This window comes from Temnothorax nylanderi, unplaced genomic scaffold (genome assembly GCF_030848795.1).
Source record: "Temnothorax nylanderi isolate EJ_2023f unplaced genomic scaffold, tnyl_v1.0 TNYL_tig0416_pilon, whole genome shotgun sequence".
In the NCBI taxonomy this organism is placed as follows: Eukaryota; Metazoa; Arthropoda; class Insecta; order Hymenoptera; family Formicidae; genus Temnothorax; species Temnothorax nylanderi.
This window is the reverse complement of record NW_027249478.1, coordinates 101,352-116,643: the sequence shown is the minus strand read 5'-3', so window position 1 is coordinate 116,643 and position 15,292 is coordinate 101,352. Positions and strand designations below refer to the sequence as shown.

At 39.9% G+C, this 15,292-nt stretch overlaps 3 protein-coding genes across 6 annotated transcripts; 1 reads left to right on the top strand and 2 right to left on the bottom strand.

Moving 5' to 3' along the window:
* Positions 1–2,639: 2,639 nt before the first annotated feature.
* Positions 2,640–4,309, bottom strand: LOC139782484 (probable ATP-dependent RNA helicase DHX37). 3 transcript variants are annotated; one of them, XM_071721517.1, is made up of 5 exons: positions 3,918–4,303; positions 3,640–3,841; positions 3,365–3,576; positions 3,203–3,285; positions 2,640–3,126 (listed from the first exon to the last, which is right to left on the bottom strand). In XM_071721517.1, the coding sequence occupies exons 3-4, from the start codon at positions 3,565–3,567 to the stop codon at positions 3,204–3,206; spliced, it is 285 nt and encodes a 94-aa protein (XP_071577618.1). In that variant the 5' UTR covers positions 3,568–3,576; positions 3,640–3,841; positions 3,918–4,303; the 3' UTR covers positions 2,640–3,126; position 3,203. The 3 variants fall into 3 exon arrangements, 1 of the variants encoding a protein (XP_071577618.1); XR_011720892.1 differs by having other exon boundaries at positions 2,644–3,285; positions 3,913–4,309; XR_011720893.1 differs by having other exon boundaries at positions 2,644–3,285; positions 3,923–4,309.
* Positions 4,310–6,702: 2,393 nt separating this feature from the next.
* Prp18 (pre-mRNA processing factor 18) lies at positions 6,703–8,584 on the top strand. Its single transcript, XM_071721509.1, has 4 exons — positions 6,703–7,111; positions 7,186–7,464; positions 7,555–7,983; positions 8,108–8,584. Exons 1-4 carry the CDS (start codon positions 7,049–7,051, stop codon positions 8,342–8,344), a joined length of 1,008 nt encoding a protein of 335 aa, XP_071577610.1. The 5' UTR covers positions 6,703–7,048; the 3' UTR covers positions 8,345–8,584.
* On the bottom strand, positions 8,519–13,729 carry P5cr (Pyrroline 5-carboyxlate reductase). Of its 2 annotated transcripts, none has more exons than XM_071721511.1 (6): positions 12,681–13,729; positions 12,334–12,590; positions 11,073–11,154; positions 10,872–10,921; positions 10,588–10,799; positions 8,519–8,829 (listed from the first exon to the last, which is right to left on the bottom strand). In XM_071721511.1, the coding sequence occupies exons 1-6, from the start codon at positions 12,769–12,771 to the stop codon at positions 8,760–8,762; spliced, it is 762 nt and encodes a 253-aa protein (XP_071577612.1). In that variant the 5' UTR covers positions 12,772–13,729; the 3' UTR covers positions 8,519–8,759. The 2 variants fall into 2 exon arrangements, with proteins under 2 accessions (XP_071577612.1, XP_071577611.1); XM_071721510.1 differs by having other exon boundaries at positions 10,872–11,008; positions 12,681–13,235.
* Between the last annotated feature and the right edge of the window lie 1,563 nt (positions 13,730–15,292).

Here is a 15,292-nt window from a genome sequence, read left to right as displayed (position 1 = left end):
CAACAAAATTATCGCAACAAAAATTTACGTAAAAAATTTGCCCAACTTCAAATAAGCATAACTCCGCGAAAAATTGTCATATCTGAAAGATTTTTTTTTCATTTTAAAGGGTGAAGTCTGTATTTTAAGGAACCATTGTTAGATTTTGAATTTAGCCTCCCGCCCTCCCGCCGTTCTTCCAAAAGTAAGGACGTGTTACGTCTCCAAAAAATTGCATACTTTGACACATTCTACGGAGTAGAATGAATTTTTTTCGTAACTATCATGGCAACCATCGTAAAATATGGACTTTTCCCTGCAAATTAAAAAAAAAATTAAGTCCGTACGATTTTTTTTCGCCGAGTTATGGCTTATCAAAGTTACCTATGCATTTTTGTGCATTTAATCACCGCCAACATTAGTATTACCCGATGAACACTTCGGGGAGGTTATTGGTCGGATTTTGCCTATCGTGTATGTGTGTGTGTGTTAGCAGAGATTTGCGCAAACTAATTTTTATTCAAACGAGGCATTGTTACGATTTTGTCTTTTGGTTCCGAATGAGCAATACAATACAGTGACTGCAATACTGTGAAGTTTTGTAATACTGAAGTAAGTAACTTCACAGTACATTACTTCTGTAAGTATAACTTCACAGTATTGCAATCACTGTATTGTATCGTTAATTCGAAAACAAACGACAAAATCGTAACAATTCCTCGTTTGAATGAAAATCAGTGTGCCCAAATCTCTGCTAACACACACACACACACACACACACACACACACACACACACACACACACACACACACACACACACACACACACACACACACACACACACACACACACACACACACACACACACACACACACACACACACACACACACACACACACACACACACACACACACACACACACACACACACACACACACACACACACACACACACACACACACACACACACACACACACACACACACACACACACACACACACACACACACACACACACACACACACACACACACACACACACACACACACACACACACACACCACACACACACACACACACAACACACACACACACACACACACACACACACACACACACACACACACACACACACACACACACACACACACACACACACACACACACACACACACACACACACACACACACACACACACACACACACACACACACACACACACACACACACACACACACACACACACACCACACACACACACACACACACACACACACACACACACACACACACACACACACACCACACACACACACACACACACACACACACACACACACACACACACACACACACACACACACACACACACACACACACACACACACACACACACACACACACACACACACACACACACACACACACACACACACACACACACACACCACACACACACACACACACACACACACACACACACACACACACACACACACACACACACACACACACACACACACACACACACACACACACACCACACACACACACACACACACACACACACACACACACACACACACACACACACACACACACACACACACACACACACACACACACACACACACACACACACACACACACACACACACACACACACACACACACACACACACACACACACACACACACACACACACACACACACACACACACACACACACACACACACACACACACACACACACACACACACACACACACACACACACACACACACACACACACACACACACACACACACACACACACACACACACACACACACACACACACACACCACACACACACACACACACACACACACACACACACACACACACACACACACACACACACACACACACACACACACACACACACACACACACACACACACACACACCACACACACACACACACACACACACACACACACACACACACACACACACACACACACACACACACACACACACACACACACACACACACACACACACACACACACACACACACACACACACACACACACACACACACACACACACACACACACACACACACACACACACACACACACACACACACACACACACACACACACACACACACACACACACACACACACACACACACACACACACACACACACACACACACGATAGGCAAAATCCGACCAATAACGTCCCCGTAGTGTTCATCGGGTAATACTAATGTTGGCGGTGATTGAATGCACAAAAATGCATAGGTAACTTTGATAAGCCATAACTTGGCGAAAAAAAATCGTACAGACTTAATTTTTTTTTTAATTTGCAGGGAAAAGTCCATATTTTACGATGGTTGCCATGATAGTTACGAAAAAAATTCATTCTACTCCGTAGAATGTGTCAAAGTATGCAATTTTTTGGAGACGTAACACGTCCTTACTTTTGGAAGAACGGCGGGAGAGCGGGAGGCTAAATTCAAAATCTAACAATGGTTCCTTAAAATACAGACTTCACCCTTTAAAATAAAAAAAAAATCTTTCAGATACGACAATTTTTCGCGGAGTTATGCTTATTTGAAGTTGGGCAAATTTTTTACGTAAATTTTTGTTGCGATAATTTTGTTGCCCAGTGTATATATATATATTATTATAAATATATAATATCCACAGACTTTTATACTAGACCACTAACATCTATGGACGCACTGCCGAAAAGCTGATGCGAGTGCAAGGTGCAAGTGTTAGTGAAGGGTGCGGCCATATTGAATTAACAATAAGTCACTATCGGGTGTTCAGTTGCTCATGATGTGCGTTTATCTGCATTCGTTATTACAGTACATAACGAAGCAGGCAAATGTTTTTGTGTTAAATATTGGTACATGTTATCAATAAGTTTGTAAGTCATGCCTTCGACGTGTAGCGTACTTGGATGCCGAAATCGAACCACTACTCCTGTAGTATTAAACCCTTTCTTTTGGACATTCTGTATATGCCAAACTATTGTATAGAAATCTTGTATAAAACCACTTGTATAGAATAGTAGTATAGCATATCTTGACTAAAATCAACATGGCGGCAAGCATCACGGCCGAGATGTCTGTCAGCGGTCTAGTATTGTATAGAAGTCTATGATAATATCTAAATATTATTTTATAAATTAAAATCTCACATTTTTTATCCGAACCTCAGATTTCTAGCAGTTTGTGTTTGGACACGACTCCCTGCGACTGCAGCGTTTGTACTATTGCTTGAGTGCGTGGTATCAACCTGAAAAAATCGTATTGAATTGATGTAATCTATTCGATGAATCAACGTGAAATCGAAAGGAGATAGAATAACGATTTACCTGGCCCATGACTTGGTGATGCTCCCAGGTGTCGTCAGCAGCGACAGGACAAATCGTTTCAGCTTAGGGCACACTTGACCCTCCAAGAAGAAATACGCTAACCACTTGACACCATCCACGGATGCTCTATATCCATCGATGGTAGTGCCCATTCGGCCTTTCCGAATGTACCAGACACGCGGCAAATGATCCTCCCGGTTCATTGATTATATCTATAAATATCTTTATAAATAAGTAGGAAAAACATTATAAAGCAACAATTGTGATAAAAATACCTTGGCGGTGGATCAACCAATGGTTCACTAAGATGGCATAGCATGGGCGAATTTCGGCAATCATTCGGGTTCTATCACCGTGACACCTCGCATGTATATCTTATTCGTTTCGTACACCTCTTTATAAACCACCTATTCCGGACTGATTTTCCGTAGAACGCACGAAGAATGCATGAACACAGGTTCCTTCATTTCTGGTGTTCTGAAAGATGATACAGAATGGAGAGGTCGCATTCAATAGGTCTTAATTATCGATGATAATTAATAACACACCATACCTAACCTGTAAGCATGTTTCCACTTGGCCTTATCCTGACCATCTTTTACCTCGTCGGGCAAAACCTTTCTCGCGACTTGATCCGCCATACCTGCAAAAACTATCTGGCGTCTTATTGTGTCCTGTCTCGCGGCACGTATTCCTCGCACTCGCGTAAACTCTGGTCCACTCTGGTCCTCCAGCCTCCTCGAGATTCGCCGCCATATTGATGATGCATGACGCGCCGCTTGACCTGTTTTCGTCTTTTTATAAGTCGACTATTTAGAAGTCGATTTTTAGTCGACTTTCCGCCATTTTTAGAAGTCGACTATTTAGAAGTCGACTTTTAGTCGACTTTCCGCCATTTTTAGAAGTCGACTAGAAGTCGACTTATAAAAGTCGACTTGCCGTCGACTTTCCGTCAACTGTGCTCTTAGGGTAAAATTTCACGATTGATGCGGATTCAATAGGATTCATGTGGTCATTTTATTTACCCGCTTAAAATGGATTGGCATTAATACGATTGAAACCGATTCAGTCGGATTCAGATGAATCCGGAAATATCGCATTAAATTCGATTCCGGTGTTGTATTAAAATTTTACGACTGATGCGGATTCAATACGATTTGTGTGGTCACTTTATTCACCCGATTAAAATAAATTGGCATTAATACGATTGAAACCGATAACGGCGGATTCAGATCAATCCGGAAATGCTGAATTAAAAACGATTCCGATTGATTTGTTATTAAAACCGATTCACTTCCAATCGGGCATCCGATTAACCGGATTGAAAACGCATTCATTCCGATTCAATTTCACCAAATTTAATGCAGAACCAATCGGATTCAATCGGTCATTTTCAGCAGGGAGGGCACTCGGCGTGGCCAACAGCCTTGCAAGGCTCATGCCGAATCTGGGAAGGGCGAGCGGTCGTGCTCGCCGATTATATGCCACGACCGTGCACGCCGTGATGCTGTACGGCGCCCCTGTTTGGGCGTCAGCGGCGGAGGGGTCCACGCGCATCAAGGCGCAAATGCGCCAAGCGCAGCGCGTGGTAGCCCTGAGAGTATCACGTGCGTATCACATTGCACTAGTGTTGCACTAGTGTTGCACTAGTGGGCGATAGTGCAGCCAAGAAAAAACGCTATTATATTACATGGAGCACAATTTGCGCGGAAAAGCGGAATAGGGAATTATAAAATAAGAATGTTTAGCGGTATTTATTGATTAAAATGCTTATATTCAATAAATAAACTGAAAAGATAAGCATACTAATACAAATTGCAATGAATTAAGTCAACACACATTTAATAAAGGAATATAAATGTCTAATAGTTATCACCATATTGTTCCGCTTTTCCGCGCAAATTGTGCTCCATGTAATATAAGGAGAAATAAACTTGCGGAACGAGCGCGTCAAATGTTTGTTCTTTTTCTCTGTACTGTTGCACTCAGATACTTTAGATAGGTTATGTATTTTTATAATATATTCTATCCCGCTTAGAATATTGTGGACATTTCTCCGTGAAATTGGAAAAGTGATTTAATTGTTATAAACTATTCAGTAGAACAAGCGCTAATGCATAAGTGCCCTATAGCCGTGAAACTCCTGGTGCAGGCTAGTGGCACGTGCAAAAGACTCTAAAATATATATATATATATATATATCGATTCCAAATCTCGGAAGAAAAAGTTATTTTGTACTTTGTGTATTTTATTAATTATTTTAAAAGTATATCATGGATCCAAATATCATTTAATGGTTATTATGAAGTTTCCGCTGTTCCGCTCAAATGGGATAGAAAGAAGCGACGAAAACGCGGAATCTAGTTACTTTCTTTCCGCGTTTCCGCGCTCCATGTAATGGCACCCTAAGGGTCGACAGGAGTCATTTATTACTAGAATCGTAAAATCCGTATGGCCAAAATAATGAGAAAATCGCCCTTTAACTATGATATTCGTAGTTAAAGTGCGATTTTCTTATTATTTTGGCCATAATACGGATTTTACGATTCTAGTAATAAATGACTCCTGTCGACCCTTAAGCAGGGCACACACACTTTTTGTAGAACGTAATAGTAAGGTTTCGACCAATAGCGTTGCTCGATTCGGCCGTCTGTAACCGTAGAAGTAAGAATCGAGCAACACGATTGGTCGAAACCTTACTGTTACGTTCTACGAAAGGTGTGTGTGCCCTGCTTTAGGCCCGGTCTACAATGGGTGTCGTAACTGTCGTAAGTCGTTAGTCGTAAGAAATTGACCAATCACAATCGAATTTGAAGAGAATAATCAACTAATGATTGGTCAATTTCTTACGACTCACGACTTACGACAGTTACGACATCCATTGTAGACCGGGCCTTAGGACCCGGACACACACTTTTTCGTAACAGTAACAGTAAGGTTTCGACCAATCGCGTTGCTCGATTCGGGAACGTACGGCCGTACGTTTCCGAATCGAGTAACGCGATTGGTCGAAATCCTACTGTTACGTTCTACGAAAAGTGTGTGTGGCCAGCTTAAGGAGGTAGAGAATCCCCGTGCTGTAGTCGTCAACTTTAAAGTCCCTTGCACAATGCCAGGCAACAGGCAATAGGAACAGTGACCGCTGTAAAAGCCCCGGACACACACTTTTTCGTAACAGTAACAGTAAGGTTTCGACCAATCGCGTTGCTCAATTCAAGAACATACGGCCGTACGTTTCCGAATCGAGTAACGCGATTGGTCGAAATCCTACTGTTACATTCTACGGAAAGTGTGTGTGGCCAGCTTCACGTCGGGTTTAATAACATCAGTAGTTCTTAGGCTGGCAAATCACAGCTATTCCCTTCTTCTGAAGAATGAGTGTGATTGGCTAGTCTAAGAACTACCGATGTTATTAAACCCGATTAACGGCGCCGTGTAACAGCGGTCAGTAGTGCAAGGGGCTTTAACTGTTTTTGGCAGGGTTGAAGGCGCTAATGCTCCTAACCTAAAAGGAGCAAACAAAAAAAAACATTAACTGTTAATATCTCGCTTTGCGGGGCAGAGCGACATTTTTTTCTGCCAGATTCTTTCGTTTCAAGCAAAAACGCGTCGATTAAGCCTAAGTTCAACGAAATCGGTGAAGAGGTCACTATTCTTCAGATTGACCTCGTATTTGTTGGCAAAATGGATATTCTAAAAGCGGAAATAATGAAGAAACGCAAAGAGCTAGAAGAAAGTCATGTTTTGGTACGTACATGTATTCTATAATTTTAGTCTTGCGTGATTGTGTATTAATATTTATTTTAAAATATCTTTCTCAGGAAAATAACAAGAAGTACTTTAAGAGAAGTCAATTGATATCAAAGCAGCAGGAAGTGCATGAAACTGACAAGGGGAATAATGAAGCTGCCCCTTCAAATGTCAGTCAACAATCGGAAAATCATGTAACAGACAGCAGTTCCGAACATTTGCTGTCCAGGCAAGAAGTAATTAGGCGATTACGCGAGCGGGGAGAGCCCATATTGTTATTCGGCGAATCTGAGATAGAAGCGTTCAAGAGATTAAGGAAATGTGAAATCCTTGAGCCAGAAGTAAATAAGGTAAAGTATCCATCTGCTTTACATTACTTCCGTCAATTAAAAAACAGCTTGCTAAAAAATAGAAATTTGATTGCAATAATTTGTCAACAGGGTTTCAGAAATGATTTTCAAGAGGCCATGGAACAAGTGGACCAAGCGTATCTCAATGAGATTTTGACATCTTCCAAGTCTCAAAATCTTGATGGAAAGGGAGATGTAAATGTACCTGACGAGGGCGTCACTTATGAAGACATAGAAAAGATGTCGACTAAACTGAACAAGGGAGACAAAGACTTCGATATGAATGTTATCACCCTATTTGTGCAATATCTAGTCCAAATGTGGGGCAATCAATTAAACAGCCGGTCGACTGCTGAAAAGATGAGCACAAAAGGAAAGATGAATAGCGCCACGTACGCTCAAACAAGAGAGTATTTAAAACCACTTCTGAGAAAATTGAAGAATAAATCTCTTCCAGAAGATATAACAGACAGTTTAACAGAAATTGTTAAGCATTTACTACAGCGAAACTACATATTGGTACATTTTAATTACATATAAAATATGTATCCTGTCAGTGTAATAAATATAATAATAACAAATATCTGTATCTGACAATATCAAATAGACATATCAAAGCAGTAATACCAAATTCTTATTTCAGGCTAGCGACGCTTATTTACAAATGGCAATAGGTAATTCTCCATGGCCTATTGGTGTTACTATGGTCGGTATCCATGCCCGTACTGGTAGAGAAAAGATCTTCTCCAAGAATGTTGCTCATGTCATGAACGATGAAACTCAAAGAAAGTATATTCAAGCACTCAAAAGATTGATGACTAAATGTCAAGAATATTATCCTACTGACCCATCACGTTGTGTAGAGTACTCAAAAAATTAGATATCTACGATAAAATGTACAAAGTAAAGGAAAGCACTATTATAAGTTTGCATGTAGAAATGGACATCGTATAATCATTAATAGAAATTCTCAACAGATTATTATAGAAATCTTTTACAAAATAAATTTATTACCAGTTTATAACATTCTTTTTAGGTAGTTAACAAAATGATATAATGTATATATGTATTTATTGTATACACTTTTCGTAATAAATGATACTAAGATTCACTATGATAATATTCGCATTCAGAAAAAAAATTTCGAAAATTTACATTATTGTTCTACATTACATGAATTTAATATCTCTTCAAATATTATATGAATATAAAATGTGGCTTAAATAAGATAACATCGAACATTTATTCGATTATTACATATCTACACACTTCAAAATCACTAATCAAAAAAGGAACTAATTTAAGCGAGATGTTAGTTCATTTGTTTTATTCACAGCAGCCTCGACAGCATTCATTATAGATCCTCTGTAATTATCAAGATAAATATCAAGATTATTTAACAATTAAATCATTAAATGCATGTATAGGTATAGACTGGTAATAACCATACTACCTCTCATGGACGTGAATTAAACTAAATAAAAAGTTCTCTCGTTTTGCAGTTTTTTCAATTAATGAGTGAAAACAGTAGTCTTAAAACACAGTATTCAGTTTGACTCGCTTTATCCGCCCACGAAAAGTGATACGATTATTACCAGATACCCTGCATATGCATGTAATGCAATAAATAAATAAATAAAATATATATGTTACGGGCGAAGTCCGCATAGTGTGCAGTGTCGGCATTGTCCGGGCAATGTCAGCACAACGCGACTGGGTAAAGTAGTTTATTAGCGGACATTGCCCGGTTTTTGATGTGGTCGCGTGGAAAGTTTATGCGTGAAGGCAGAATGTTTCGCCCCCCTGCGGGGGGCTCCACTATCGTTAAACTAGACATAGTGTGCCTTGCAAAGTACATGCGTGAACTTTTCATACGTGGAAAGTTGTAAACCCATGTGGCAATTCGTCTCGCGTGGAAACGGAGCCCCTCTCCTGCCTACATAAGGCTAACTGTTAATTTTCGACATTGCCCACTTGGAACCGAGCAAAGTCCGCAATGTGATAATAGTCGTTGACATTGCCATCGCTGGATGGGCAGTGTTAACTTTGTTCACATCAACCCGGGCAATGTCCGCTAATAAACTACTTTGCCCAGTCGCGTTGTGCAATGCTGACATTGTCTGGGCAATGCCGACACTGCACACCATGCGGACTTTGCCCGTAACATATATATTGTATATACATTGTATACACAGGATGTTAGATGTATAAAAAGGTAAAATCAACCAACTAGCACGTGAAAGAGAAGCTTGAGTAGAATATGTAATGTGTACAAACTTTTCTTGTATTTGCCATGGTTTAGTAAATACAACGCTTCATACGGTATGGTAGGTTTTACAGCTGCAAAATAAGCACATAAAACATTTATTATCTACATTCATTGTCATCAATCTTCTTCTAAACACTATTTTTTGAACACCCATTTAGACTGTTTACACTGATTGTAAGTGTATAATGTTGTGATCTAATTGTATTTGCCGCATCCGTACTCTGTCCATACCTGCTGTTGTCATGCCTCCAGGTCTCATTTAAAAGACGATAGTGTTCGCTACAAAAAGTAAAGAGTGGAGGAGTGAACAATCAAGTGCTCGTACACAGATAATTATATCGTGATCACAGAAAGAAAACAATGAGGAATATCGCGATAAGCATTATCTTTAAGGACTTTGTGATGGCAATGCTGCTACAGCTGAAAGGAAACACCAGATGCGATATAGACAGAGTATGGACGTAGTAAACACAATTAGATCACAACATTATACACTCAATGTAAACAGTCTAATGAGTGTGTAGAAGATAGTGTTCAGAAGAAGATTGATTATTGTAAAACTTGACAACAACAATGACGGTAACAAATGTATGCAGATAAATGTATTGTATGCTTATTTTGCAGCTGTAAAATCTACTGTGCGTATAAAATGCTATATTTACACTATCAATCAATTAATCTTTATTAACTTCAGCCAAGAAATAGTAATGCTGTATTTAACCATAGCGAGTACAAGAAAAGTTAATGTACATTACGTATTCTACTCAAGCTCTTCTTTCACCTCCTGGTTGGTTTACTTTACCTTTTTATACGCTCTGTATAAAATAAAGAAATGTATAAAATAAGTTAAGTACCTAACTCCTCCCACTTCCATAGCATGAATGCCGGTAATAGTAGTACCTCCAGGTGAACAGACTTCGTCCTTCAACTGGCCAGGATGTCGCCCAGTTTCGAGTACCATTTTTCCAGCTCCTACCAGCACTTGTGCTGCAAATTTAGTCGCCATTGGTCTTGGCACACCCATTCTCACAGCTCCGTCCGCTAATGCCTCTATGACGAGATATGCCTGAGTAAAAATAAATTGAAATAATATGCAACTATTTTCATTTCTCTAATCGTTACGATTATTACAACTTACAAATGCTGGGCCGCTACCTGACACGCCACCAATGCCATTCATAAGACTTTCTGGAACATTTTGACTCATGCCAATGTAAGAGAATAACATATCTATCAATTCTAGATCTTTCGACTCAGCGTTGTTGCTGCAATAAACTAAAAATTACACTTATGTTAATGCATAAGTTAATCTACACTACATCGCAGCTTTCTAACATACCTGTAATTCCTTCCCCAACCATCATGGGTGTATTTGGCATGGATCTAATTATCCTTGGTGAAGTCACAATTGTTGAAAGTTTCTAAAAACATTTCATATAAGTTGTTATGAAAATGGAAATGTTATACAAAATTTGGGTAATTATGAAGGAGAGGGGCTATCTTACCAATTTGGTTAAAACTTCACAATTTTGTGTATTTTGGTGCATAAAACATGAATCTGTAAGTTAAAACTGTCGCTCTTAATTTTAGGAAAAACGTCATTAAGTACTATAAAAATTGACAGTTGCGTGGTTAGGATGTCTGTTTTACCGACATGATGTAGACGCACATGATCATACGTATAGTGACGTAAAAGTACATGGAATTACAGTAATAGTGCAGTATAACAGCAATCTTTCATAATAGTCTGGCGCCTTACTTTAATTGTGTGCTATTAAGAAAAAAGATAAATACGCTTATGGACTCCCCTCAGGGTTGCAAGGTGTTTTTGTAGGGACATTCCCAACCCTTTATTCAATTCTCATCCAATACTACCATTCTCTTCTCACTTAACCCTTTGGACCAACGGCTTAGCGTCTCTTTCTGAAAGACGGAGCCCAGTTTGCTCCGCACAAGAGCCTATCTTGCACGGAGGGCGCAGCTTTCGGAAAAAACTTTCCATGTTTACATGCTCTAGTGGACTCGAACCTGGTTCCTCAGATTACGAGTCTGGCGCTCTACCACTAGACCACACTGCCGCCAGTAATTGTGTGCTATTATTTGACTTTGTATTTATATAGACTTTGCAATATACCAATTATTTTCTGCTTTAAAAAAAGCATAAACTCTATTTCTATTATCTTTTTTAACCATATAGTTAAAAAAGATAATAAGAATAGAGTTTATGCTTTTTTTAAAGCAGAAAATAATTGGTATATTGAAAAGTCTATATAAATACAAAGTATAATAAATACAAACTCAAATAATAGCACATAATTAAAGTAAGACGCCAGACTATTATAGGACAGGTTGCCGTTATACTGTATTATTACTGTAATTTCATGCATGATCATGTGCGTCTACATCATGTCGGTATGACAAACATTCTAACCACGCAACTATCAATTTTAGTACTTAATAACTTTTTACCTAATTGAGAGCGACAATTTTAACTTATAGATTCATGTTTTACGCACCAAAATACACAAAATTGTGAAGTTTCAGCCAAATCGGTGAGGAAGTCCCTCTCCTTCATAATTACCAAAATTTGTTTTACTTACAGTATATAAGACATCGAGAGATACTCCAGCAAGCACCGAAACAAAGAGCTTGCTCTCGAATTTCTCACCAGCTTTTCTCCCAACAACAGTTTCAAGTACGTCGTCCAGCATATGCGGTTTCACTGTCAGAAATATGATGTCACAGTTGCACATGACTTCATTGTTTTTCAATGTCGGATGAGCACCTAGATCCCTCCAAAATCCATGTGTTCTGTCTGTACGGCCAGAAACCCAGACATTATCTGCTTTTAATATACCTTTTGCGAGAGAAAGAAAAAATGTATCATTCAGGATTTCTGTCTTGCTTTAGTCTGACTTATCGGTGAGTGATGAGCAAGTGTGTTTACCTTTGTGAATTAAACCAGCGCCTATGGCACTAGCCATATTTCCGCCACCGATAAAACCGACTTTAATGGATTTTAAATACTGTTCCGCCATAGCTGGTCACTCTTCTTCTTCTTCTTCTTATATTTCTATTGGCTCCTGCCTCTAACAGAGGTCAATACGGCCATATTGTCCACTGATTGTTTAGATAGCTGAGAGTGTTGCGCTGCCGAATTTGGTGACTTGTCTTTTGTGTGAGCGGACAAGAATGGGGGATATTGGGTTCCAACATGGGGGCGGGGCTTATATCATATAATCCAATATGGCCGAATTAACCGCACAATAAATATTTGACGTACCGGTGACAGCGCTAAGTTTTTAATAAATATGTGGCTAACTATGCAACATATTTGTGAGTGGGCCCATACAAGCCCATCTGAGAGGAATTATAGAGAGGGAGAAAGTATTTTAAGCGTAGGACATTTGTTAAAATGTGGAAAACTTTTAAATAGCGAAAACGATCCAAACGTCAAAGTCGTCGCATTTTGCATGCAAACATCGCAAATGCGGAGTGATCCTCACAAAATAAATGGAGAAATATCAAAATCAGGTATAATAATCTCAATGGATTGTTCATGCAAAGCTGGTTTAGGTGATACTTGCAAGCATATAACCTTAGAACATATAGAAATTTCTATATGTTCTAAGCATATAACAGCAACATTGCTAAATTGTCACAGGTAAATATAACCTCGTTTTCGTTTTCGTACTTTCACTGGGATATTTTGCACAATTTTAACTTTGGTCACTTTTTTCCACGCTTTCAATTTATCTATTTTTTCCTTTTGACCGAAATAATTTGTCAGATATACAACACGGTCGTTTTCCTTTGGAAAGGTGTGAAACGTCAAATTTAAGTTTTTATCCGATCTGCTGCCACAATTTTTTATGGCACAATAAACCTTATACGTTCGGCTCAAATGAGAAGGCAACGTAACATGCTCCATGTTTTGATTAAATAAAATCACAATAAATCAGACATTCAATAAATTGCTAGTGTACGGTTATAATAGTTGCACATCTTGCCACCAGATGTCATAGTGCCTGATGTTGGAACCCAATAAGGCCCAGTTCAACAGTGGCCAGTTAGCTTAACTAGTAGTTAACTTTCACTCTCTGTCTCTTTCTAACCTCAAAGGTTAGAAAAAGACGGAGAGTGAGAGTTAACTACTAGTTAAGCTAACTGGCCACTGTTGAACTGGGCCTAAGTCGAAGAGTATTGGATAGGGGAATATAGGGATAACCAGCGGTTAGTATTGCGCGCGCGGGAACGCGCGAACTTATAAAGAAATATTCACTGAGGGTGCCGTCCCATGGCGCGTATCGCGATACGCGTATCGATACGGGCGTATCGATTCTGCGACCAATCACAGACGATCCGCCGTTTTCGATACGCTCAACAATCTTTTGAACATTGACTCCGTTTACACGGCACCGTTAATCGGGTTTTATAACATCGGTAGTTGTCAGGAAGACCAATCGTAATCATTCTTCAGAAGAATGGAATAGCTGTGATTGACCGGCCTAAGAACTACCGATGTTATAAAACCCGATTAACGGTGCCGTGTAAACGCAGTCATTGACCGTTGTTACACGGCGCCGTTAATCGGGTTTAATAACATCGGTAGTTCTTAGACTAGCCAATCACACTCATTCTTCAGAAGAAGGGAATAGCTGTGATTTGCCAGCCTAAGAACTACCGATGTTATTAAACCCGACGTGTAATGCTGGGTCTACAATGCGAGTCGCAAAGTCATGAGTCGCAAGAATTGACCAATCACAGTCGAATTTGAGGAGAATAATCATATTGTTTGAGCGGATCGCACACTCACACATGTATGTACAGTCGTACGTGTGGGTCGAGCCCTCCTTTTTGGGCTCAGGTGCCATATTGAGTGTAGAAGTAGAAAGTGCACTAGTAGTGCAGTAGAGAAAAGAGAAGAGTAGAGGTCTGCGTTTTGTCTTCCGATATTATTATGCAAAATTTTTGGTAAGTATGTGAAAAAATTGCGATCTTCAGCGATCGAGGTGCGCCGCTACAGGCGGTTTAACGCGACGAAATTCGATGACTCGTATCTCGCCCGTGCTCGATTGTCACCATGATAAACAGCGGTAAGATAGGTTAGCGTACCCCCGGTATATGAGGCAATGAAACCCTCCGCGGGTAATACCAGCTAAATACGAGTCGCGAGCGTCGCTTTTCCGCACGGAGATACTAGGTTTGTTCGCGTCGCATGCCTCACCATTCTCCTAATCACTCCAACGCACTCCAAAAACTCATCTGCTCCAATCGCCACCTTTTATCCGTGATCCAAGTGCTCTTGGTGTTTATTGGGTAATTATTCAGTTTACACCCCTCACCTCCGATTTTGATGAACTTAGGCTTAATCGACGCGTTTTTGCTCAAAACGACTGAATCTGGCAGAAAAAAGTGTCGCTCTGCCACGCGAAGCGAGATATTAACAGTTAAAGTTGACAGGAATCAGGTTATGATTCCCGTCATACCGACGAGATGTAGCAACACTGAACATGCCCTGCGGCCACATACGCATGCTCAGTGGCCGCACGCGCATGC

What these genes read in the sequence shown, in the direction of transcription:
- Prp18 (XM_071721509.1), top strand. Translation starts at nt 7,049, where the DNA reads ATGGATATTCTAAAAGCGGAAATAATGAAGAAACGCAAAGAGCTAGAA. An exon ending in TTGAGCCAGAAGTAAATAAG is followed by an intron (nt 7,465 to 7,554) that starts GTAAAGTATCCA and finishes ATTTGTCAACAG; the next exon opens with GGTTTCAGAAATGATTTTCA. An exon ending in TACAGCGAAACTACATATTG is followed by an intron (nt 7,984 to 8,107) that starts GTACATTTTAAT and finishes TTCTTATTTCAG; the next exon opens with GCTAGCGACGCTTATTTACA.
- LOC139782484 (XM_071721517.1), bottom strand. Translation starts at nt 3,567, where the DNA reads ATGAACCGGGAGGATCATTTGCCGCGTGTCTGGTACATTCGGAAAGGC. An exon ending in ATCACCAAGTCATGGGCCAG is followed by an intron (nt 3,286 to 3,364) that starts GTAAATCGTTAT and finishes CGATTTTTTCAG; the next exon opens with GTTGATACCACGCACTCAAG.
- P5cr (XM_071721510.1), bottom strand. Translation starts at nt 12,771, where the DNA reads ATGGCGGAACAGTATTTAAAATCCATTAAAGTCGGTTTTATCGGTGGC. An exon ending in CGCTGGTTTAATTCACAAAG is followed by an intron (nt 12,591 to 12,680) that starts GTAAACACACTT and finishes CTCTCGCAAAAG; the next exon opens with GTATATTAAAAGCAGATAAT. An exon ending in CAGGTAGCGGCCCAGCATTT is followed by an intron (nt 10,800 to 10,871) that starts GTAAGTTGTAAT and finishes ATTTTTACTCAG; the next exon opens with GCATATCTCGTCATAGAGGC.